This window comes from Phascolarctos cinereus, unplaced genomic scaffold (assembly GCF_003287225.1).
Source record: "Phascolarctos cinereus isolate Bilbo 61053 unplaced genomic scaffold, phaCin_HiC Scaffold_1;HRSCAF=81, whole genome shotgun sequence".
In the NCBI taxonomy this organism is placed as follows: Eukaryota; Metazoa; Chordata; class Mammalia; order Diprotodontia; family Phascolarctidae; genus Phascolarctos; species Phascolarctos cinereus.
The window spans coordinates 202358647-202384142 of NW_027555514.1; the positions used below are offsets into that span (position 1 = coordinate 202358647).

Consider the following 25496-nt stretch of genomic DNA (forward strand, 5'->3'; position numbering starts at 1 on the left):
AAGAAAAGAGACAGCAAAACTATACTAGAGGGGGACTTCAGCCTCCTCCTCCCAAACCTAGATAAATCTAACCACAAAATAAACAAGAAAGAAATTAAGGAGGTGAATAGAATTTTAGAAAAGTTAGCTATGGTAGGCCTCTGGAGAAAATTGAATGGGTATGGAAAAGAATATACTTTTTTCTTAACAGCACATGGTGCTTACACAAAAACTGACCATGTACTAGGGCATAAAAACCTCACAATTGAATTCAGAAAGGCAGAAATATTAAATGCATCATTTTTGGATCATGATGCAATAAAAATTACATGTAATAAAGGGCTATGGAAAGATTAATTGGAAAAATTAATTGGAAACTAAATAATGTAATCCTAAAGAATGAAACAACAAATCATAGAAACAAACAATGACTTCATTCAAGAGAATGACAATAATGAGACAACATACCAAAATTTATGGAATGCAGTAAAAGCAGTTCTCAGGGGAAGTTTAATGAAAGCCAAATTACCAATGTCAAAAATGAAAAAGGTGAATCCACCACCAAGGAAGAGTAAATTAAAACAATAATTAGGAACTATTTTGCCCAGCTGGATGCCTATAAATTTGACAATCTTAGTGAAATTTATGAATATTTAAAAAATATAAATTGTCCAGATTAACAGAAGAGGAAGTAAAGTACTTAAATAATCCCATCTCAGAAAAAGAAATTGAACATGCCATCAATGAACTCCCTAGGAAAAAAAATCTCCAGGGCTAGAAGGATTTACAAGTGAATTCTATCAAATATTTAAAGAACAATTAATTCCAATACCATATAGACTATTTGGGAAAATAGGCAAAGAAGGAGTCTTATGAAATCATTTTTATGATACAAATATGGTACTGCTACCTAAACAGGGAAGAGTCAATACAGAGAAAGAAAATTACACACCAGTTTTCCTAATGAATATAGATGCAAAAATTTTAAATAAAATATTATCAAAAAGATTATAACAACTTATCATGAGAATAATACACTATGACCAAGTAGGATTTATACCAGCAATGCAGGGCTGGTTCAGTATTAGGAAAACTGTCAGCATAACTGATCACATCAACAACAAAAATAACAGAAATGACATGATTATCTCAATAGCTGAAGAAAAAGCTTTTGACAAATACAACACTAAATTTTATTAAAAACAGTAGAGAGCATAGGAATAAATGGAGTCTTCCTTAAAATGATAAGTAGCATCTATCTAAAACCTTCAGCAAGCATTATATGTAATAGGAATAAGCTAGAAGCACTTCCAATAAGATCGAGGGTGAAACAAGGATGTCCATTATCATCACTGTTGTTCAATATGGTACTGGAAAAGTTAACTTTAGCAATGAGAAGAAAAGGAAATGGAAGGTATTAGAATAGGCAAAGAAGAAACAGAACTATCACACTTTGCAGATTATCATCTGACATACTTAGAGAATCCTAGAGAATCAAGGAAAAAACTACTTGAAATAATAAACAACTTTAGCAAAGTTGCAGGTTATAAAAGAAACCCACACAAATCATCAACATTTCTATATATGAACAACAAAGCCCAACAGCAAGAGACAGAAAGAGAAATTCCATTCAAAGTTACTGTAGACATTATAAAATATTTAGGAGTCTACCTGCTTAAACAAACCCAGGAACTTTATGAACACAATTACAAAACACTTTTCACACAAATAAAGTCAGATCTAAATAACTGGAAAAACATCAGTTGCTCATGGGTAGGCTGAGCTAATACAATAAAAATGACAATTCTACCTAAGCTAATTTACTTATTCAGTGCCATACCAATCAAACTACCAAAAAATTATTTTGTAGAACTAAAAAAAATAGTAAGATTGATTTGGAAGAACAAAAGGTCCAGAATATCAGGGGAAATAATGAAAAGAAACATTAGGGAAGGTGACTTAGCTGTCCCATACCTTAAACTGTATTGTAAAGCAACAATCATCAAAACTACTTGGTACTGGCTGAAAAGTAGAGTCTTCTATCACTGGAATATGTTAGGTATGCAAGACACAGTAGTCAATGACTATAGTAATTTACTGTTTGATAAACCCCAAAGACCCCAGCTTCTGGGATAAGGACTCACTATTTGATAAAAACTGCTGGGAAAACTGGAAAAGAATATGGCAGAAACTAGGCATAGACCTACATCTTACATATACCAAAATAAAGTCAAAATGGGTACATGATTTAGATATAAAGGTCAATACTATAAGCAAATTAGGGAGAGCAAGAGATAGTTCACCTGTCAAATTTATGGAGAGTAGAAGAATTTATGATCAAACAGGAGATAGAGAATATTATGAAATGCAAAATGGATAATTTTGATTACATTAAATTGAAAAGGTTTTGCACAAACAAAGCCAATGAAACCAAGATTAGGAGGGAAGCAGAAAACTGGGAAAGATTTTTTATAACGAGTGTCTCTGATAATGGCCTCATTTCTAAAATATATAGAGAACTAAGTTAAATTTATAAGAATACAAGTCATTCCCCAATTGAGAAATGGTCAAAGGATATGAACAGGCAGTTTTCAGATGAAGAAATTAAAGCCACCTATAGTCATGTGAAAAAATGCTCTAAATCACTATCGATTAGAGAAATGCAAATCAAAACAACTCTTAGGTACCACATCACACCTATCAGATTGGCCAACAGGACAAAACTGGAAAATGATAAATGTTGGAGAAGATATGGGAAAATTGGAACTCTAATGAATTATTGTTGGAGTTGTGAACTGATCCAACCATTTTGGAGAGCAATTTGGAAGTATGCCCAAAGGCCTATAAAAATGCGCATATCCTTTGATCCAGCAATAGCATTTCCAAGGCTGTGTCCCAAAGAGATCATACAAATGGGAAAATGACCCACTTGTACAAAAATACTTATAGCATCTCTTTCTGTCTTGACAAATAATTGGAATTTGAGGGGATGCCCAACTGGGGAATGGCAGAACAAGTTGTGGTATATGAATGTATGATGAGCAGGCAGACTTCAGAAAAAACTGGAAAGGCTTGTATGGACTGATACTGAGTGAAGTGAGCAGAACCAGTGGAACACTGAACACAATAATAGCCACACTGTGATGACTAACTTTGATAGACGTAGCCTTTCTCAGTAATGCAAAGATCTAAGATATCTCCAAAAGTCTCATGATGGAAAATGTTATCCACATCCAGAGAAAGAACTATGGAATTTGAATATAGATTGAAGCATAGCATTCACTTTTTTTGGGGTCTGTTTTGTTTTGTTTCCTCTTTCTTGTGGTTCCTCCTATTGGTTCTAATTCTTTCTTACAACCTGACTAATATATATGTAGAGCCTCTATCAGATTGCATGCTGTCTTGGGGAGAGAGGTGGGGAAGGAGGGGAGCAAAGTTTAAAACTCAAAAGCTTATGGAAGTGATTGTTGAAAACTAAAAATAAATTAATAAAAAAAAGAAAGAACAAATTTTAAATCCGCAATTACAAATTAATTGGAAATCCTAAAAATCAAAGGAGAGATTAATATAATTAAAGGAAAACAATTCAACTAAAAATGAAACTAGAGCTGTTTTCATGGGGAAAAAATGAAAGACCAATTAATTTGATTAGAAAAGAAAGATGAAAACCAAATATTCAGTATCAAAAATTAAAATGTTGAAATAACTACCAATGAAGAGGAAATTAAAGCAATTATTACCAACTATTTTGCTCAATTATATGCCAATTAATCTAACAATTTAAGTGAAATGGACAAATATTTACAAAAATATAAATTACACAGATTAATAGAGAAGAAATAGAAAACTCTGTCTTCAAAAAAGAAATTGAACAAATCATAAGAACAAATCCCTAGGATCAGATGGATTTGCAAGTGAATTCTACCAAAATTTTAGAAAACAATTTATTCCAATACTTTATAAACTACTTGGAAAAATAAGCAAAGAAAGAGTCCTATCAAATTCCTTTTATGATGAAAATATGATGCTGTAACCTAAACCAGGAAGAGCAAAAACAAAGAAAACTATAGCCAAATTTTCTGATGTATATTGATGCAACAATTGTAAACCAAATATTAGGAAGGAGATTACAACAATATATAACACAAATCATACACTAAGACCAGGTGGTATTTATATGAGGAATGAAGGGTTGGTTAAATATTGGGAAAATGATCAGCATAATTTTCCATATCCATGACAAAACCAACAAAATCATATGATAATCGCAGTAGATGTAGAATCTTTTTGACAAAAATACCACCCTGATTCCTATTTAAAACAATAGAAAGCATAGGAATAAATGTAGTTTTCCTTAAAATGATAAGTAGTATCTACCTAAAGTTATTAGCAAGCATTATCTGTAATGGAGATAAGTGAGAAGACTTCCCAATAAGATGAGGAGAGAGGCAGGGATGCCCATTATCACCACCATTATTTAATATTGCAGTAGAAATGGATGTATAGGCATATATCCATATATAGCTATATACGCCATAATACAAGAAAAAGATAAAAAAATTTGAAAAAAATTAGAATAAGCAATGAGAAAACACAACTGTTGCTCTTTGCAAATAGTATGATAACATACTTAGAGAATCCTAGAGAATCAACTAAAGAACTACCTGAAATAATTAGTAACTTTAACAATGTTGTAGTATATAAAATACATACACATAAATCATCAACATTTCTATACATTACTAACAAATTCCAGCACCAAGAGATAGAAAGAGAAACTCCATTTAAAATAAATACTTGTTGTTGTTCTTGTTCAGTCATTTTTCAATCTCTTTTACTTCCTTTGGGGTTTTCTTGGCAAACATACTGGAGTGGTTTGTCATTTACTTTTCCAGATCATTTTAGAGATGAAGAAACCAAGGGAAATTGGGTTAAGTGATTTGCCCATGGTACAGAGCTAGTAAGTGTCTGAGGTCAGATTTAAACTAAGGAAGATGAGTCTTCTTCACTTTAGGCTTAGTACTCTATCTACTGCACCACCCAGCTGCCCTTTAAAATAGCTAGAAACAAGGGGCAGCTAGGTGGCACAGTGGATAGAGCGCTGGCCCTGGATTCAGCAGGACCGGAGTTCAAATTTGGCCTCAGAAACTTGACACTTACTAGCTGTGTGACCCTGGACAAGCCACTTCACCCCATTGCCTAGCCCAAAAAACAAAAACAAACAAACAAACAAATAAAAAAAAATGGGGGCAGCTAGGTGGTGCAGTAGATAGAGCACCAGCCCTGAAGTCAGGAGGACCTGAGCTCAAAGCCAACCTCAGACTACACACTTGACATTTACTAGCTGCGTGACTCTAGGTGAGTCACTTAATACCAATTGCCTAAAAATAAATAAATAAATAGGTAAAATAAAATAACTAGAAACAATATAAAATTCTTGGGAGACTACCTGTCAGGAGTATATGAACACAACAATAAAACTTTGGGGACATATAAAGACAGATCTAAACAATTGGAGAAATATTAATTTCTCATGGGTACAGCCAGTATAATAATAATAATAATTATCATTATTATTATTATTGTTGTTTGTTGTTATAATTCTACCTAAGTTTATTCAGAATCATACAAACCAAACGACCAAAATAATTTTATAAAGATAGAAAAAGATCATAATATAATTCATCTGGAAGAATAGAAGATCAAGAATATTAAGGAAATTAATTATTTTCTAATTGTGAAGGAAGGTTGCCAAGGAGTACCAGATCTCAAACTGTATTACAAAGTGGTAACCATGAAAATATTCTGGCACTGGCTAAGAAATATAGTGGTGGATTAGTGAAGTAAATAAGGTTCACAATACACAATAGTAAATGACCATAGTAATCTAGTGTTTGATAAATGCAAAGATCCAAGCTGTTGGGACAACAGCTCAATATTTGGGAAAACTGGAGAGCAGGTTGGCAGAAACTAGGTTTAGACCAATATCTTACAGCCTATACCAAGATAAGATCAAAATGGGTACATAATTTAAGCATAAAGGGTGATACCATAAGCAAATTAAGGGAGAATGGAGTAGTTTATCTGTCAGATCTATGGAGAAGGGAAGAATTTAACACTAAACAAGAGATAGAAAAGACTACAGGAAATAAAAATGGATAATTTTATTTACATTAAAATAAAAAGGTTTTGTACAAATAAAACCAATGCAGCCAATGTTAGAAGGGAAGCAGAAAAATTAGAAAAACATTTTACAGCAAGTGTCTCTAATAAACATCTCATTTCTCAAATATACAGAGAACTGAGTCAAATTTATAAGGACAAGTCATTCGCCAATTGAGAAATGGCCAAAGGATATGAACAGGCGGTTTTCAGATGAAGAAATCAAAGCTATCCATTGTCATGTGAAAAATGCTCTAAATCACTATTGATTAGAAAAATGTAAATTAAAATATCTCTGAGGTACCACCTCACAACTATCAGATTGGCTAAAATGACAGAAGAGGAAAAGGATAAATGTTGGAAGGAATGTGAGAAAATTGGGACACTAATGTTAGGATAGTTGTGAACTTATCTAATCATTCTAGAGATCAATTTGGAACTCTGTCCAAGGAGCTATATAACTATGCAAACCCTTTGACCCTGCAATACCACTACTAGATTTGTATTCCAAAGAAATTAAAGAAAAAAGAAAAGGACCTATATGTACAAAAATATTTATAGCAGCTCTTTTTGTGGTGGCAACAAATTGGACATTAAGGGGATGCCAATCAATTGGGGAATCACTGAACAAGTTATGGTATATGATTGTGATGGAATACAATTATGCTATAATGTAAAAATAAAATTGAAATTAAAATAATATCTACTACACAAAGTAATTCCTATGGCACAGAAATGTAACCATGGAAGTTAATTTAAATATAAAATAACCATTTAACTTTTAACTACAATGATTAATATGAAATAGTATGAAATTCTTTGTAGTATATAGCATATATACATAAAACTCTTCACAGACATTAAAGTAATGAACAAATGAGGTATTACTATTCAAATGAATAATTTATTTTGGCTTGGCTATATATTTAGTGGAAAAGAGGCTGGATTTGTAGTCTGAGGACTAAAACGTGTGAACTAGGCAAATAACTAGTATTATCTAGGTCTCAATTTCCTTATTTATAAATTGAGAAATTTAGAGGAGATGATCTCAAAAGTTTCCTTTAGGGCAATGAGGTGGTACAGTGGATAAAATGCTAGGCCTGGAGTCAGGAAGACATCTTCCCAAGTTCATAGATGGCCTTAGACATGTACCAGCTGTGCAACAGTGGGCAAATAACTTAATCGTGTTTGCCTCAGTTTCCTCATTTGTAAAATGAACTGAAAAGGAAATGGTGAACCACTCTAGTATCTTTGCCAAGAAAATGCCCTGATGAGGTCACAAAGAGCCAGATATTACTGAAAAATGACTGAACATCATCATTAAGGTCTCTTTTTTTTTGCTCTAGCTCTATAATCCTATTACCTTAGATCTTGTGGAAGGCTATACACCACGTAATTTAGAGATATCATATTACTAAAAGAACATAATGTAAGAATGAAATCACTCTATGTTCTTTTGATGCAAAAAATACAACTGTAAAAGTAACATACCTGAACCAACTTCTTTTTCCTCCTCTTCAATATTGTTTCTGATACTATCATATTCCTCATCAATTGTCTGGTTGCCTCGGATTTGTGATAAAATTCTTCGAGCTTTCTGAGTCTGTCCTTTCTGAATGAGCCATCTTGGGCTTTCCGGTAGAAAGAGAAATCCAAGGAACTGTATTATTGCTGGGATAGCTGAAAGGCCCAGCATATACCTTCCAAAAGAAAAATAGAGCTTTATGACATCTAATGTCATTAGCAATAAAGCATAAAATAATTATGTCGGTCACATTGAAGGTAATTTTAAATGAATATAAAATTGATTTATTTTCTGTACATTATGTATACATAAACCTCTCTCTACTTTGGGTCTACTATAATATTTTGTCCTATATCAGAGGTGTCACTGGGTTCTTCAAGACTGTAATTATACAGCACAAGCACCAAGAGCTGCTATACACATAAATAAGCATCCAGTACAGGTATAGACTGTGTCTACCGTTTCAGTACCAGCCTCATTTCAGAAGGGCTCATAATCTGTACCAGACAGACAGGTCACAAAAAGTTCAAAGTATAATATGTATATATTAATATAACATAACACAATATAACATAATATAATATGCCCTTAAAATCAATAATATTTAATGCTGTTACATCGTTCTGAAAAACAGGTGACCAGTCAAGATGCAGAGTAAGAGAAAGTAGCATAGCCTAGCTCTTACAACTACTTACAAAGATCTAGAAAAAAGTACCAGTCCAGGTTCAAATCAGGAAATCCAAGAAAACAAATCAAGTGAGTCATTTATTCCACCACAGGTCAACACAGAGAGATAGATAAAGGTGTCTCTGGACACTGGTGATGGGTTCTAGCTAGGATAACTTCATACTTTGAATCATGCGGACTGAATGAGGACCTACTGGTAGATATGAGTGCATCAATACACACATAACATACACGTTACATATCCTTTATAAAAATTGACCAAATATTTGGGGCAGCTAGGTGGTGCAGTGGATAGAACACCAGCCCTGGATTCAGGAGGACCTGAGTTCAAATCTGGCCTCAGACACATAACACTTACTAGCTGTGTGACCCTGGGCAAGTCACTTAATCCCATTACCTAGCCCCCCCCAAAAAAATTGACCAAATATTAGAGCTTAAAAACCTCACATGCAGCAGCAGAAAAGGAGAAACACATAAAGGAGAGAAAAAATAGATCAATACATCTGGAATGCAAGCTAAAACAATGAGAAAACAAACATTTCAAAGACCCAATTAAGCACCAAAACAGAATCTTGAAAATCAAATAGAGACAAACACAAATGAAAGGGAAATCCCTCCTTCCATACTAAATTAATAAAACTAGGAATCATTTTTGAATAATAAAATAGATAAATAGTTATTCAATTTGATTTTTTAAAAGCTAATAATAATAGTTAACATAGTGCTTACTATGTGTCAGACACTATACCAAGCATTTTGGAAATATCTCATTTGATCCTTATGACAACCCTGCAGTGTGGGTGCTATTACCATATTATTATTATCCCTATTTTAAAGATGAGGAAACTCAGGCAAATGGAGGTTAAGTGACTTGCCCAAGGTCATGCAGACAATAAGTATCTGAGGTCAAATTTAAACTTATATCTGCCTGACTCCACACCCCCATTCTATCTACTCTATTACTTCAGTATGCCTTAAAAAAAGAAAGAAGAAAACTAAATTACTAGTATGAAAAACGAAAAAGGCACATTCCATAAAAATGAAGAAAATATTGTTTTTGCAGAAAAAAAGTAAAATAGATAAACCATTATCTAACTTGGTTTAAAAAAAAAAGAAAGCCAAATTACCAACATCAAAATGAAACAAAGTGAGGGGGCAGCTAGGTGGCACAGCAGGTAGAGCACCAGTCCTGAAGTCAGGAGGATCTGAGTTTAAATTCGGTCTCAGACCAAACACTTGACATTTACCAGCTATGTGACCCTGGGCAAGTCACTTAACCCCAACTGCCAAAAAAAAAAAAGAAAGAAAGAGAAGAAAAGAAACAAAGTGAATACGTGAGCAGTTATCAAATATTTTACTCAATTATATGCCGATCAAAAATTACAATATGAATTAAATGGATGTATGCTGACAAAATCTAAAATTTTCAAATTAATAGAAAAGAAATAGAGTATATAAAAAGCCCAATCTCAGAAAAAGAAATTGAACATGATAGGATGAACTCCCAAAGAAAAAACTCCATTCACATGAGCAAATTCTTTGAAATATTTAAAGAACAATTCATTCCAATATTGCATAAACTATTTGTAAAATGGGAAAAAGAGTGGCTCTACCAAATTCCTTCTATGACACAAATTTAGATTTAATATCTAAATTAGAAAGAGTAGGAAAAGAGAGGGAAAATTATTGACCAATATCCATTGTGAATATTGATATAAAAATCTTAAATGAAATATTAGTAATACTTCACAAAAAGTATACACTACAATTAGGTCAAAATTATACCAAGAATGAAGAGCTGGTTCAACATCAGGAAAACTACAAACATAATTGACCATATTAGTTATAACAAAACAAAAAATGATATAATTATAACAAGAGATTTAGAAAAAAATTTTTTTAGGCTATTGGGGTTAAATGACTTGCCTAGGGTCACACAGCTAGTACGTGTCAAATGTTTGGTCTGAGGCCGGATTTGAACTCAGGTACTCCTGACTTCAGGGCCGGTGCTCTATCCACTGCGGCACCTAGCTGCTCCCCCAATTTTTTTTTTTAGTGAGGCAACTGGGGTTAAGTGACTTGCCCAGAGCCACACCACTAGTGAGTGTTATATGTTTGAGGCCAAATTTGAACTCAGGTCCTCCTGACTTCAGGGCTGGTGCTCTATCCATTGTCCCACCTAGCTGCCCCGAGAAACAAGCTGTAACACCCATTGCTGTTTAAAAAAAAAACAGGAAGCAAAGGAATAAACAAATATTTTCCTAATATGATAAGAAACATCTATCTAAAACAAAAGCCAATATTATCTATAATTTGAATAAACAAGAATTTTCAGTAATATCTGGAGTAAACCACAAGTCTGTTTATTATCACCACTGCTATTCCACATAAAAATCTAGCTACAGCCAAAAGATGAGAAAAATTGAAGGAATAAGCATAGGAAAAGGGGAAACAAAATTATCACTTTCTTGCAGATGACATGATGTTTTACTTAAATTGATCTATCGTAAACCAAAAAATAAAATTTGAAAGAATTGACAACTTCAGTAAAGTTGCCGGATATGAAATAAACTCACAGAAATCATCAATATTTCTATATATTACGAACAAGGTTCAGTAAGAAAAGACAGAAAGAGAAATTCCATTTAAAATAACCAGATAGTATAAAGTATTAGGGAACCTAGCTGCCAGGACACACATAGGAAGCATATGAACACCATTAGAAAACACTCTTTATGCAAATAAAGACAGATGTAAGCAATTAGAGAAATATTAATTGCTTATGGGTATGCAATACCAATGTAATAAAATTACAAAAATACCTAAATTAACTTACTTATTCAGTGCCGTACCAATCAAACTACCATAGGACTACTTTATAGAGACAGAAAAAAAAAATAATGTATCTAAAGGGAAAAGAGATCAAGACTATCGAGGGAAATAATGGGAGGGGGGTTGGGGGAAATTAGAAGAAAAGAGGCCTAGCAATACCAGATCTTAAACGATACTACAAAAGAGAACTCATCTAAATAATTTGATATGGATTAATGAAAATACAGTCAAATCAATGGAACAGATTAGGTACACAATATAAACAATTAGGCATAATACCCTAGTGTTTGATAAAACCCCAAAATCCCAAGAATGGACTATACAGCCAAAACTTCTAGGAACAGTGGAATGAAGTCTGGAAAAAAGTAGTAATTGATCAACATCTCATGCCCTATACCAAGAAAAGCTGCAAATGAGTGTAAGACTTTGACATAAAGTTTGAAATAATAAACAAATTACTTATGGTTAAGAGAACAACTCATGAACAAAAATGTTAAGGAACACAGAAGGTAAAATGGACAATTGATTATACAAAATTAATAATTTTTTAAATAAATAAACCCAATGTTGTATCTTACTGAGGTCCAATTACATGCTTCAAAGATTGGAGAAGCAGGTTAAACACTGTTTAAAAAAATCTTTGCAATAAGTTTCTCTAATAAAGGTTTCATTTCTAAGAAATATAGGTACTGATTCCAACTTACAAGAGCAAGCTGCATTCCCCTATTGATAAATGGACAAAGGATATAAAAAGGCAGTTTTCAGAGGAAGAAATCCAAGCTTACCAATTCATACAAAAAAATGTTCCAAATTATTCATAGAAAAATGCAATTAAAGAAACTCCTGCTAATACCCATGGCAAAGTTGACCAGGAAGGAAAATAAGAACCATAATTCGGCCACTACCGCCTCCTAGAGACCTCTGAACCCCCTGTCTGTCCAGTCGCTGCCGCCACTCACTTCAGGCACAGAACATTCAATCATGGATAAAAATGAGCTGGTGCTGAACGCCAAACTGACTGAGCAGGTTGAGAGATGTTGCAGCCTGCATGAAGTCTTTAACTGAGCAAGGAGCTGAATTATCCAATCTTCTCTCTGTTGCTTACAAAAATGTCATAGGGGTCCAAAGGTCATCTTGAAGGGTTGTTTCAAGTATTGAGCTTGAAGGTGCTTTGACTGAAGGTGCTGAGAAAAAACAGCAGATGGCCTGAGAATACAGAGAGAAAAATTGTGACCAAGCTAAGAGATATCTAAAATGATGCACTGTCTCTATTGAAAGAGTGCTTGATTCCTAATGCTTCACAAGCAGAAAGCAAAGTTTTCTATTTGAAAATGAAAGGAGACTACTACTATTATTTGGCTGAGGTTGCCGCTGGTGATGACAAGAAGGGAATAGTGGATCAATCACAACAAGCATATCAAGAAGCATTTGAAATCAGCAAAAAGGAGACGCAACCTATGCACCCTATAAGATTGGGTCTGGCCTTGAACTTTTCTGGGTTCTATTATGAGATCCTGAACTCTCCAGAGAAAGCCTGCTCCCTTGCAAAGACAGCTTTTGATGAAGCCATTGCTGAACATCTGATACATTAAGTGAAGAAGCATACCAACAGCACACTAATAATGTGATTACTGAGTGACAACTTGACCTTGTGGACATTGGACACCCAAGGAGATGAAGCTGAAGCAGGGGAAGGAGGGGAGAATTAATCAGCCTTCCAACTTTTGTCTGCCTCATTCTAAAATTTATACAGTGGACCATTTGTCATCCATGCTGTATCACAAATGGTTTTTGTTTACGATTTATGACAGGTTTATGTTACTTCTATTTGGATTTCTATATTTCCCATATGGTTTTTATGTTTAATATTAGGAGAGTAGAGCCAGTTAACATTTGCAAAGCTATTTGTTTTTATCTGAGGTGTCCAATATGGGGATATGGAATTTTTGTACATGTTTTACATGTATTTACATATATTTACATGTATTTACATATATTTTTCTTGGGAGGTACATGGCACCTACACAAAAACTGACTACATATTAGGTCATAAAAACCTCACAATCCAATGTACAAAGACAGAATATTAAATGCATCCTTTTCAGATCATGATGCAATAAAAACTACATAAAATAAAGGACCATGGAAAGACAGACTAAAAATTAATTGGAAACTAAATAATGAAATCCTAAACAATAAGTGGGTCAAACAACAAATCATAGAAACAAAAAATAATTTCATCCAAGAGAATGACAACAATAAGACAAGAGACAACAGACCAAAACTTATAGGATGCAGTGACAGTGGTCCTTAGGTGAAGTTTTATATCTCTAACTGCTTGCATGAATAAAACAGAGAAAGAAGAGATCAGTGAATTGGGCATGCAATTAAAAAAGCTAGAAAAAGAACAAATTAAAAATCCCCAATTAAATATGAAATTATAAATTCTGAAAATCAAAAACGAGATTAATAAAATTGAAATTAAGAAAACTATTGAGCTAATAAAAGAGCTGATTTTGTGAAAAAAAACAGATAAACCTTTTGTCAATTTGATTAACAAAAGAAAAAAAACAAATTGTGAGCATCAAACATGAAAAGGGTGAATTCACCACCAAAAAGGAGGAAATCAAAATAATAAGTAGGAACTATTTTGCCCAACTGTATGCCAATAAATTTGACACTTTTAATGAAATGGATGAATACTGATAAAAATATAAATTGCCCACATTAATGGAAGAGGAAATAAAATACTTAATCCCATTTCAGAAAAAGAAATTGAACAAGCCATCAATGAACTCCCTAAGAAAAAAATTTCCAGGGACAGATGGATTTACAAGTGAGTTCTATCAGACATTGAAAGAACAACCAATTCTAATGCTCTATAAACTATTTAAGGAAAGAGTTGAAGAAGGAATCCCACCAAATTCTTTTAATGATACAAATATGGTGCTGATACCTAAACCAAGAAGAACCAAAACAGAGAAAGAAAATTATAGGCCAATTTCGCTAATGAAGATAGCTGAAAAAATTTTAAATACAATGTTAGCAAAGAGATTACAATAAGTTATCTCAAGAATAATACATTATGACCAGGTAGAATTTATACCAGGAATGCAGGGCTGGTTCAATACATAATTAGCCATGAAATAATCATATGATTTCTACTAAGAAATCATATGATTATTTCAAGAGATGCCGAAAAAGCATTTAAAAAAAGACAGTACCCGTTCCTATTAAAAACACTAGAGCAAAGGAATAAATGGAGCCTTCCTTAAAATCATAGACAGCACCTATCAAAAACCACCAGCAAGCATTATATGTAATGGGGATAAACTGAAGCATTTCCGATAAGATCAGGGGTGAAACAAGGATGTCCATTATCACCACTGTTATTCAATATTGTGCTAGAAATGTCAGCTGTAGCAATTAGAGAAGAAAAAGAAATTGAAATAATTATAATAGGCAAAGAAGAAACAAAGCTATCACACTTTGCAGATGACATGATGGTATACTTAGAGAATCAACTAAAAATCTAATTGAAATAATTAACAACTTTAGCAAAGTTGCAAGATATAAAATAAACCCATATAAATCATTAGCATTTTGATATATTACCAACAAGCCCAACAGCAAGAGATAGAAAGAGAAATTCCATTTAAAGTTACTGTAGACCTTCTAAAATATTTAAGAGTGTACCTGTCAAAACAAAACCAGGAACTATATGAATACAATTACAAAACACTTTCCACACAAAAAAAGGCAGATCTACATAACTGGAAAAATATCAGTTTCTCATAGGTGGGCTGAGCTAATACAATAAAAATGACAATTCTATCTAAATTAATTTACTTATTTAGCTCCATACCTATCAAGCTACCAAAAAATTAATTTATAGAGCTAGAAAAAATAATAACAAGAGTCATCTGGAAGAACAAAATGTCCAGGATATCAAGGGAATTAATGAAAAGAAATTCAAGGGAGTTAGCCTAGCTATATCAGATCTTAAATTGTATTATAAAGCAGCAATCATCAAAACTACTTGGTACTGGCTAAGAAATAGAATAGTAGATCAATGGAATAGGTTAGGTAGACAAGACACAACAATCAACGACTATAGTAATCTACTATTTGATAAATCCAAAGACTCCAGCTTCTGGGATAAGAAATTACCATTTAACAAAAACTGCTGGGAAAACTGGAAAACAGTACAGCAGAAACTGGGCATAGACCAACATCTTACACCCTATACCAAGATAAAGTCAAAATTGGTACAGGATTTAGATATAAAGACTGGTACTATAAGAAAACTAGGAGAGCAAGGAATAGTTTACCTTTCAGATCTATGGAGAAGGGAAGAATTTATGATCAGACAAAAGACAGAGGACATTATGAAATCCAAAATGGATAATTTTGCTTACATTAAATTGAAAAGTTTTTATGTAAACAAAGCCAATGCATCCAAGATCAGCTGAAAACTGGGAAAGAAGTTTTACAACTAATGCCTCTAATAAAGTCCTCATTTCTAAACTGTATAGACAACTGAGTCAAATTCATAAGAATAAAAGTCATTCCCCAACTGATAAATTGTCAAAGGATACACAGTAACAGCCACCTTGTGAGATGACTGACTTTGGTAGACTTGCCTCTTCTCAGCAATGCAGGGATCTGAGACAACTCTAGAAGACTCAGGATGGAAAATGCTATCCACATCCAGAGAAAGAACTATGGAGTCTGAATACAGATGGAAGCATACTATTTGCTCTTCTTTTTGTTTGTTGTTTTGTTTTATTGCTTCATTCTCATGGTTCCTTGCATTATTTGTAATTGTTCCTTCCATCATGACTAATGGGAAAATATGCTTAATATAAATGTATAAGCAGAGCCTGTATCAGATTGCATGCTGTCCTGGGCAGGGGAGGGGGAGGAAAGTGAGGGAGGGCCTCAAAATCTTATGGAAGTGAATGTTGAAAACTAAAAACAAATTTTTTTTTTGAAAAATCTGGTACAGTTAGCCTACCTTCCCTTGCATTTCTTTTCATTAATTGCCTTGATATTCTGGAACTTTTATTCTTCTAGGTGAATTCTGTTATTCTTTTTTGTAGCTGTATAAAATATTTTTTGGTAGTTTGATTGGTATGGCACTGACTAAGTAATTTAATTGAAGTAGAATTCTCATTTTTATTATATTAGCTCGCCTACCCATGAGCAACTGATATTTTTCCAATGATTTCGATCTGACCTTTATGTGTGAAAACTGTTTTGTAATTATGTTCATTTAGTCCCTTGGATTATCTTGGCAGGCAGACTCCTAAATATTTTATAATGTCTACAGCAACTTTAAATGGAACTTCTCTATCTCTTCCTACTTGGTTTTATTAGTTATATATAGAAATACCAATGATTTATGTGGGTTAACTTTATATCCTGCAACTTGGCTAAAGTTGCTAATTATTTCAAGTAATTTTTTTTATTGGTTCTCTAGGATTCTTCTCTAATTGCTATAGCTAACATTTCTAGCACAATATTGAATAACAGTGGTGATAATGGACATCCTTGTTTCACCCCTGATCTTGCTTATTCTCATTACAGATAATGTGTGCTGGTGGTTTTTGATAGATGCTCCCTATCATTTTAAAGAAGACTCCATTTATTTCTATGCTCTCTAGTGTTTTTAATAGGAATAGGTGTTGTATTTTTTCGAAGGCTTCTTTATATTCTTTATTTTATATAATAAATATGTTCTTTATTTTCTATTGTATTTCTATTCTATTTTTCTATTGAAATAATCATATAATTTCTGTTAGTCTTGTTGTTGATAAGGTCAATTAAGCTGATAGTTTTCCTAATATTGAACCAGCCCTGCATTCCTGGTATAATTCCTACCTGGTCATAGTGTATTATTCTTGAGATAAGTTGTAATCTCTTTGCTAATATTTTATTTAAAAATTTTGCATCTATCTTCGTTAGGGAAATTGGTCTGTAATTTTCCTTCTCTATTTTGGTTCTTCCTAGTTTAGATATCAGCACCATATTTATAACATAAGAAGAATTTGGTAAGACTCCTTCTTCACCTATTTTCCCAAGAAGTTTATATAGCATTACAATTAGTGTTCTTTCAGTGTTTGATAGAATTCACTTATAAATCCACCTAGCACTGGAGATTCTTTCCTAGGGAGTTTGTGGATGGTTTGTTCAATTTCTTTTTCTGAAATGGGGTTATTTAAGTATTTTATTTCCTTTTCTGTTAATCTGGGCAATTTATATTTTTGTAAATAGTCATCCATTTCACTAAGATGTCAAATTTATTGGCATACAGTTGGCCAACATAGGTCCTAATTATTGTTTTAGTTTATTCTTCATTGGTGGGGAATTCACTCTTTTAATTTTTGATGCTGGTAATTTGATTTTCTTCTTTTTTTTTTAAATCAAGTTAACTAAAGTTTTGTCTATTTTATTGTTTTCATAAAACCAGCTCTTAGTTTTATAGTTTTCTTAATTTCAATTTGATTAATTTCTCCTTTGGTTTTCAGAATTTCTAATTTAGTATTTATTTGAGGATCTTTTTTAGTTGTATGTCCAATTCATTAATCTGCTCTTTCACTACTTTATTCATGTAAGCATTTAGAGATATAAAACTTCCCCTAAGAATCACTTTCACTGCATCCCATAAGTTCTGGTATGCTGTCTCATTATTGTCATTCTCTTGGATGCAGTTATTGATTGTTTCTGTGATTTGTTGTTTGACCCATACATTCTTTATGATCAGATTATTTAGTTTTCGAATAATTTTTACTCTATCTTTCCACAGCCCTTTATTATGTGTAATTTTTATTGCATCTTGATCTGAAAAGGATGCATTTAATATTTCTGCCTTTCTACATTGGATTGTGAGGTTTTTATGACCTCGTACATGGTCAATTTTTGTGTAGGTACTGTGTACCACCGAGAAAAAGGTATATTCCTTTCTATTCCCATTCAATTTTCTCCTGAGGTCAACCATATCTAACTTGTCTAAGATTCTATTCTTCTCCTTAACTTCTTTCTTGTTTGTTTTGGGGTTAGATTTATCTAGTTCTGAGAGAGGGAGGTTGAGATCCTACTTTAGTATAGTTTTGTTATCTCTTTCTTCCTATAACTCCCTTAACTTCTCCTCTAAGGATCTGGATGCCATGCCACTTAGTACATATATGTTTAATAATGATATTACTTCATTGTCTATGGTACCTTTTAGCAGGATGTATTTTCCTTCTTATCTCTTTTAATTAGGTCTATTTTTGCTTTTCCTTTGTCTGAGATCAGAATTGTTACCGCTGCTTTTTTTACTTCAGCTGAAGCATATATTCTCCTCTGGCCTTGTACTTTTGTTCTGTGTGTATCCCTCTGCTTCAAATTTGTTTCTTGTAAACAACATATTGTAGGATTTTCATTCATAATCCACTCTACTATCTGACAGTTCATCTCATTCACACTCACAGTTATGATTACTATCTGTGCCTTTCTTTCCATCCTATTTACACTGCCCCCTCCTCCTGTTTATGATTTTCTCTCTCCTTTCTTCCTTCCTCTCCTCACTAGGGTTTTGCTTTGGACCACCACTTTCCCTAGTCTGCTTTCCCTTCTATCAGCTGCCTCCCTTTTCTTCCCCTTTATGTTTACAACTTCTTTCTTCCCTTCTATCCACCCCCTCCCTCTTCTTTCCCCTTTCCCCTCCTTCTTCCTATAGGGTGAGTTAGATTTCTATACCTGACTGATTATGTTATTTCTGATTTGAGCTAAATCTAATGACAGTAAGGTTCAAATAATGCTCATCTCCCTCCTTTCTTTCCCTCTACTGTATTAGGTTTTTGTGCCGTTTCATGTGATGTAACTTACTCTTGTCTGCCTCCTCTTTTCCTCTTCTTGCAGTAAAATCTTTTTTCATCACTTAATTAGATTTTTTATCATCACATTAAAGTCAACTTATAGCCATGTCCACTGTCTATGTATATCCCTTTTACATGGTGTAATAATAATACAGCTTTCAAGAGTTACAAGTGTCATCTTCCCTTATTTGCCCTTATTAATAACATGGTTTTTTTTCCTGTTTACCTTTTTATGCCTCTCTTGAATTTTGTATTTGAAGATCAAATTTTCTGTTGAGCTCAAGTCTTTTCATGAGGGAGGTTTGAAAGTTCCCTGTTTCATTGAATGTCCACCTCATTCCTAAAAGATTATGCTTAGTTTCACTTTTCAGTTGATCCTTGGTTGTAATCCAAGCTCCTTTGCCTTGCAGAATATCACATTCCAAGCCCCTCAATGTTTTCATGTAGAAGCTGCCTGGTCCTGTGTAATCCTGACTGTGGTTCCATGATATTTAAATTGTTTCTTTTTGGCTGCTTGCAGTATTTTCTTTTTGACCTGGTAATTTTGGAATTTGGCTAGAATATTTCAGGGCATTTCAATTTGGGATCTTTCTCAGGAGGTGTTGGGTAATGCTTTTGGTGACTATTTTACCTTCTGGTTCTAGGACCTCACAGCATTTATCCTTGATGATTTCCTGAAAGATGCTGTCCAGGCTTTTTTTTTTTTCATCATGTTTTTCAGGTAGACCACTAATTTTCAAATTGTCTCTCAGATCTATTTCCCAGGTTAGTTGTTTTTCCAATGAGGTATTTTATGTTTTATTCCATTTTTTCATTATTTTGTTTCTGTTTAACTGATTCTTGATATCTTATGAACTCATTAGCTTCCACTTGCCCAACTCTAATTTTTATCAAATTGCTTCCTTCTATTAGATTTTGTACTTCCTTTTCCATTTGGCCCAGTTTACTTTTTAAACAGTTCCCTTCAGTGAGCTCTTTCAAGAAGGCTTTTTGGACTTGAAACCAGTTCATATTCTTCAAGTTTTCAGATGAGGGTATATTGACAATGTGGTCCTCTTCTGAATTTGTGCCTCAATCTTCCCTGTCTCCATAGTAAGAAATCTGTAATTAATGTTCATTTCTTCTTTTTGCTCATGGCATTTGCCTAATTCCTGGCTTTTAGAGTAAAGCTCTCCTCCTGGACAGTGGGAGGAAGTGATCTAAGCTTTTTGTGCTAGGACCCTGGTACCTTGTCACTGGCTGTGTGCTGGGTCCTGAATTGTTGGCAGCTGGAGGCTGTAGTGGTCTGGCAGCTTACGTGGTGCTGAGCTGAAGTCAGCAACACTGAAGTCTTAGGGTGAGGTTGGGGAGTCTGGCCCCTGAGGGATGCCTGTTCACTAGGACCTTGCACTTGAATATTTGGCTCCTGTTTACTTGGGCCTTGTACTCAAATGTTTGGCTGCTTGAGGATATCTGCCAGCCTGGAACTGTGCCTCCTGGAGTTGTGCTGAAGCACTGGGAGATTTGGCTGCTGGAGAATGCTTGTGCACATGATGATTTTCTGAGCAGGTGTCTACCACTTCCCCTGCCTGTGCTGAGAGATTCCGGGTTCCTGGTATTGGCGCTTGCCTGCTCCACCAACTTGGGGCTCAGGATCTCCCCCTAGTTTGTTGCTGGCTTGCCAGGATGTCTTCCATCCTGTACTGCTCCCTCTGCCCCAGAGCAAAAGGGGCCTTTCTCATTAATCCTCCAAGCTTCCTAAGCTACAAGACTGCTGTATCCTGTCTTTCTGTTGGCTTAGCTTCTCTAGGGTTTTTCCTTGGTTGATATTTTGTGATCACTCAGAGGTCAATAAGGGAGGGTGAGAGTGACTTACTTCTCACTCCACCATCTTGGCTCCCAGGAGCAGATCAAAATGGATCATTTTTATAACATTAAATTAAAAGGCATTGTACAAACAAACAAAGCCAATGCAACCAAGGTTATAAAGAAAGCAGAAGTCTGGGAAATGATATTTTCAACCAGTGTCTTTGATAAAGGCCTAATTTTTAAAATAGTAGAGAATGCAGTCAAATCTATAAGATTAGAAGTAATTCTTGAATTAATACATGGTCAAAGGATATGAACAGACAATTTTCAGAGGAAGAAATAAAAGCTATCCATGGTCATATGAAAAAATGCTCTAAATCACTGCTGATTAAAGAAATACAAATTAAAACAACTCTGAGGTACTACATCACACCCATCAGACTGGCTAATATGACAAAAAAGGAAAATGATAAATGTTGGAGAAGATGGGGAAAACTGAAACATTAATGAATTGTTGGTGGACTTGTGAACTGATCCAACCATTTTGGAAAGCAATTGGAAGAGCTATAAAACAGTGCATACCCATTGATCCAGCCATACCATTACTAGGCCTTTATCCCAAAGAGATCATAATAAAAGGAAAAAGGATCCATATGTACAAAAATATTTATAGCAGTTCTTTTTGTGGTGGCAAAGAATTAGAAATTGAGGGGATGCCCATCAATTGGGGAATGGCTGAACAAGTTGTGATATATAAATGTAATAGAACACCACTGTGCTATAAGAAATGATGGACAGGCAGATTTCAGAAAAACCTGGAAAGACTTATAGGAACTGATGCTGAGTGAAATGAGCAAAACCTGGGGAACATTATACACAGTAATAGTCACATTGTGTGATGACTGACTCTGATAGACAGCTCTTCCCAGAAATAAGAAAACTCCAGAAGAATCATGATGGAAAATGCTATCCACATCCTGAAAAAGAACTATGGAGTCTGAATGCAGATGAAAGCATACTATTTTCTCTTTCTTGTTTGTTTGTTTTTCCTTTCTCGTGGTTTTTCCCTGTTGTTCTGATTCTCTTTTCACAACATGACTAATGTAGAAATATATTTAATAAGATTGTACATATATAGCCTATATCAGATTGCTTGCCATCTTGGAGAGAACGGATAGGAGGGACGGAGGGAGATAAAAACTGCAACTCAAAATCTTATAAAAGTTAATGTCGAAAATGTTTTAAAACTTTAATTTAAAAAAATGGAGAAATTTTTTTAATTAAAAATGAATATCATACCATTAGCATTCTATTTATTATTAAATCAAATGTTAGCATTTGTCCACTTTCAGACTGTTTTTTTGTTGAAGAGTGCATAAACCTTGCAGTCAGATATTGCCACATAAATTAGGAAGTGACTAATCATAAGCAACCTTAAGTTACTTATACTTCCTAAACAATTGTAGCTTCTTTTCCTAGATGTACTTAAAGTTTGATAATTTATGTATTTGAAAGTTAAATATAAAAATAATGTACATACCTCCATCCATCCTTTGGAAGATAACTGAAAACTCCATCAACAACACTTGCAAAGAACTGCCCTCCTGTGATGAATAGCGTGTTAACAGTAACTAATCTGCCTCTTAGATTGGGTGGAGAAACCTCTGCAATGTACACTGGTACTGTCATGGAAGCAATACCTACAAAGGAAGCGATGAAAAATAAATATGACTTTCACCTTATATTACCTTTTGTCACAAATATTAAAATTAGATGATTACATATGTTTGTGTAAATGCACACTCTTCAGTTCTTAAGCCTACAACTTTCACTTATATGTGTGCATGTATAATATATTATAGAACTGATTTTATGCATTTTAAAGGCTTCATCTGCTATTTAGTGAAAATCTCTTAAAATAATAATTTAGGGGTATATAAAGAGATGAAAATGGTATATTTCTTACTGCAAATTGATGGATTCATGCAACATACAAAATTATTCATCAAATTTACTATATGGCTAATTAAATGTGGACAACTGAAAAGAAAATGCTTCCCCAAAATTTACAGTTCAGATATAAATGTGTTTGTACTTTTACAAGTCTAAAAAATATGAAAGTGTACTAAGAATGTAACTTACTCTATTATATCCACAAGGAAATGCAATCATAGTAGTGACAATGCAAACTCATTTCCTTTTTTTAATGCTTACAGAATTGTTAAATGCTTATATGTAGGCAAAATATTTATTTATAGACAGATAGTGCCAGTAAATGTCAAATTGTATTCCTCCTAATTTCTGCCAATTATTAGGAACTCAGTAATACTATATAACTCATTATTATAGAAGATGAAAATAGTCTTGCGATTTTATGAGTTTCCCAAAAATATATCATTATAGACTGACAGAGGGGGGAAAATCCATTGTTTCCACTCCAACATAATTTCTCCCATAGCTCTACATTGCCATATTACTATTTCTAGAATTTTATTTGGTAATTACATAAAATATGAGAATGTTTTCAGAATTTGATCAATGGTAGTTGACTTGTTCTAACCTATTTGAAACAATAAAAATAAGAAATGAATGCCCCAATTACCCTGCAAGCAGACTTTTAGCAACAGGAACCATCCAGACCACGGGCTTAACCTAGAAAGTTAATGAAAAATTTCTCTGAGCCAAAACCCATATACCTTTGCATTTTGCAAAACCACTTCAAAGCCTTCAACAAAATCACTGTGCGCAAAGAAAGGCATCAGATTAGAATTTGCAAGCTATACAATATTGGAAAATGACAGTGCTAGGAGATAAAAGGGACTGAAGAAATCTAGATAAAGAGACAATCATAAAACATAGAGTTTCAAGGTTGCTGTGGTAGGAATACACCTCACCTGTATATTAGTCTGGTCCTTTAAGGAAATGGAAGCCATTTGGCTTCCATGTTTTCTGAGGTATAAAAGGCCCAATCTATAGGAAGTTAGTGTTTTAGTTTGGAATCACCACTACCCTGAAGGAATGCATTCTCTGTCGCCCCAGTGAATGTGGAGGTAGGGAAAGTAGCCATTTTTATCATAATAATAATTTTTTTTAATGATAGGAATTGTCTTCTTTTTTCCTTCTGTCACTAGTAAAGTAGCTTTGCCTACATTTTAGGGTACACAAATGTAAAGAAGGGAGGGAGTAGCTGTCTTCTCATCTCTTCTGAAGGGGGAAACTTGGCCATTATAACTAGAAAATTTCATTATTTTTTATTTTTCACTATACTCATTATATTTCATTTTTATGAGGAGCTATGGGGTACTGGGCAGCTAGGCAGCACAGTGGATAAAGCACCAACCCTAGAGTCAGGAAGACTGAGTTCCAATCCAGCCTCAGACAGTAGTAGTTATGTGACTCTAAGTAAGTCACCTATTCCTGATGAATAACATGGGCATGAATAGCACTGCCAAAAAGAAGGTAAACAGTGTTAGCAAAGATTATGAAGCTTTAGAAGAGAATCTAAAGACCATAGGAACACAGGTTGTGTTTTCTTCACTGTTGCCTTTTTTTTTAAACATACTAACCCCTCCTCCATCCCTGCACTTCTTGTTCCTTCTTTAAGGAATATTAAGAAAGGGGACTGAGATAACAATCTGTAAGGTCAAAGAAGAGTCCAGATCTCCCACACACACCCCAGCAAAAAAATTAAATTGATTCTGAAGCATTTTATAATTGATTCTATCTTGTGATTGATCCTATTCCATACTACTGTCCCATTTTGTACGACTGCTCAAGCCACATTTCTTTATCTCTTTGCCTAAGAATAAAGTTTAGAAATTCAGTTCTCCTGCTAATCACTGTTTCATTTTTGCCTCAAGGAAATCTGTTATCCTTGAGGGATGCAGGCAGACACCAGGAAGTCTGGTCCACTATCTTTAACCTTTCAAGTGGACTCAAACAATGAACATTTCTTAGTCACAGGAGTTCCCTGCTAGGAGTCAGGTAAGTCTGCTTTCCCTGGTATACTATCAATAGCCTTAGCATGCAGATAGATCCCATAAATCTGGGGGAGGGGGGTTGTTTTTGTTTTTGCTGAGGCAATTGGGGTTAAGTGACTTGCCCAGGGTCACACAGCTAGTAAGTGTCTAGTATCTGAGGCTGGATTTGAACTCAGGTCCTGACTCCAAGGCCGGAGTTCTATCCACTTCGCCACCTAGCTGCCCCCTAGATCCCATGAATCAATCAAGCATTCTCCTAAGACAGAGAAGGTTGATTGCTATCCCCTACATAGGTGCTAGCCCACTCTTCTTGATATAACCAATCATGCTGGCCTCACTCCCATGAAACTGCCATCTCTGTAACCAACTGCATTGTTTTCCCTATCTACTCAATTCTGTTCTTTGTTTTCTTGTACTTCCCAAAACTATATGAAGGCTAGTAAGCCCTACCTTGTAGTCTTTGTTCACTGAGGCCACTGACCCAATTCATTGGTTACTGCTAGCCTAACAAATAAATCGATCATGCACAGACCATTGTCTCAGTTTACCTTAATTTTCAAATGTAACATCAGTAAACTTTAAAAATGAACTGGTATAAAAATAAATAAGAAGAATCAACTATTAGACACCTCTACCCAGTCCATAGCAACATAAATGCTAGAATGCTGTGGAAAACTTAAA

At 34.2% G+C, this 25496-nt stretch overlaps 1 protein-coding gene and 1 pseudogene across 1 annotated transcript in view; one reads left to right on the top strand and one right to left on the bottom strand.

Annotated features, from left to right (window-relative positions):
* Nucleotides 1-25496, bottom strand: part of SLC2A13 (solute carrier family 2 member 13) — a 224377-nt gene that overhangs the window by 167536 nt on the left and 31345 nt on the right. Inside the window, exons 2-3 of the mRNA XM_020973712.2 lie at nucleotides 22376-22535; nucleotides 7633-7841 (exon numbers count right to left, since the gene is read on the bottom strand). Of these exons, the coding sequence (XP_020829371.1) occupies nucleotides 7633-7841; nucleotides 22376-22535 (369 nt within the window). The remainder of the gene's footprint in view (nucleotides 1-7632; nucleotides 7842-22375; nucleotides 22536-25496) is intronic.
* Nucleotides 12167-12894, top strand: LOC110199030 (14-3-3 protein zeta/delta pseudogene; annotated as a pseudogene).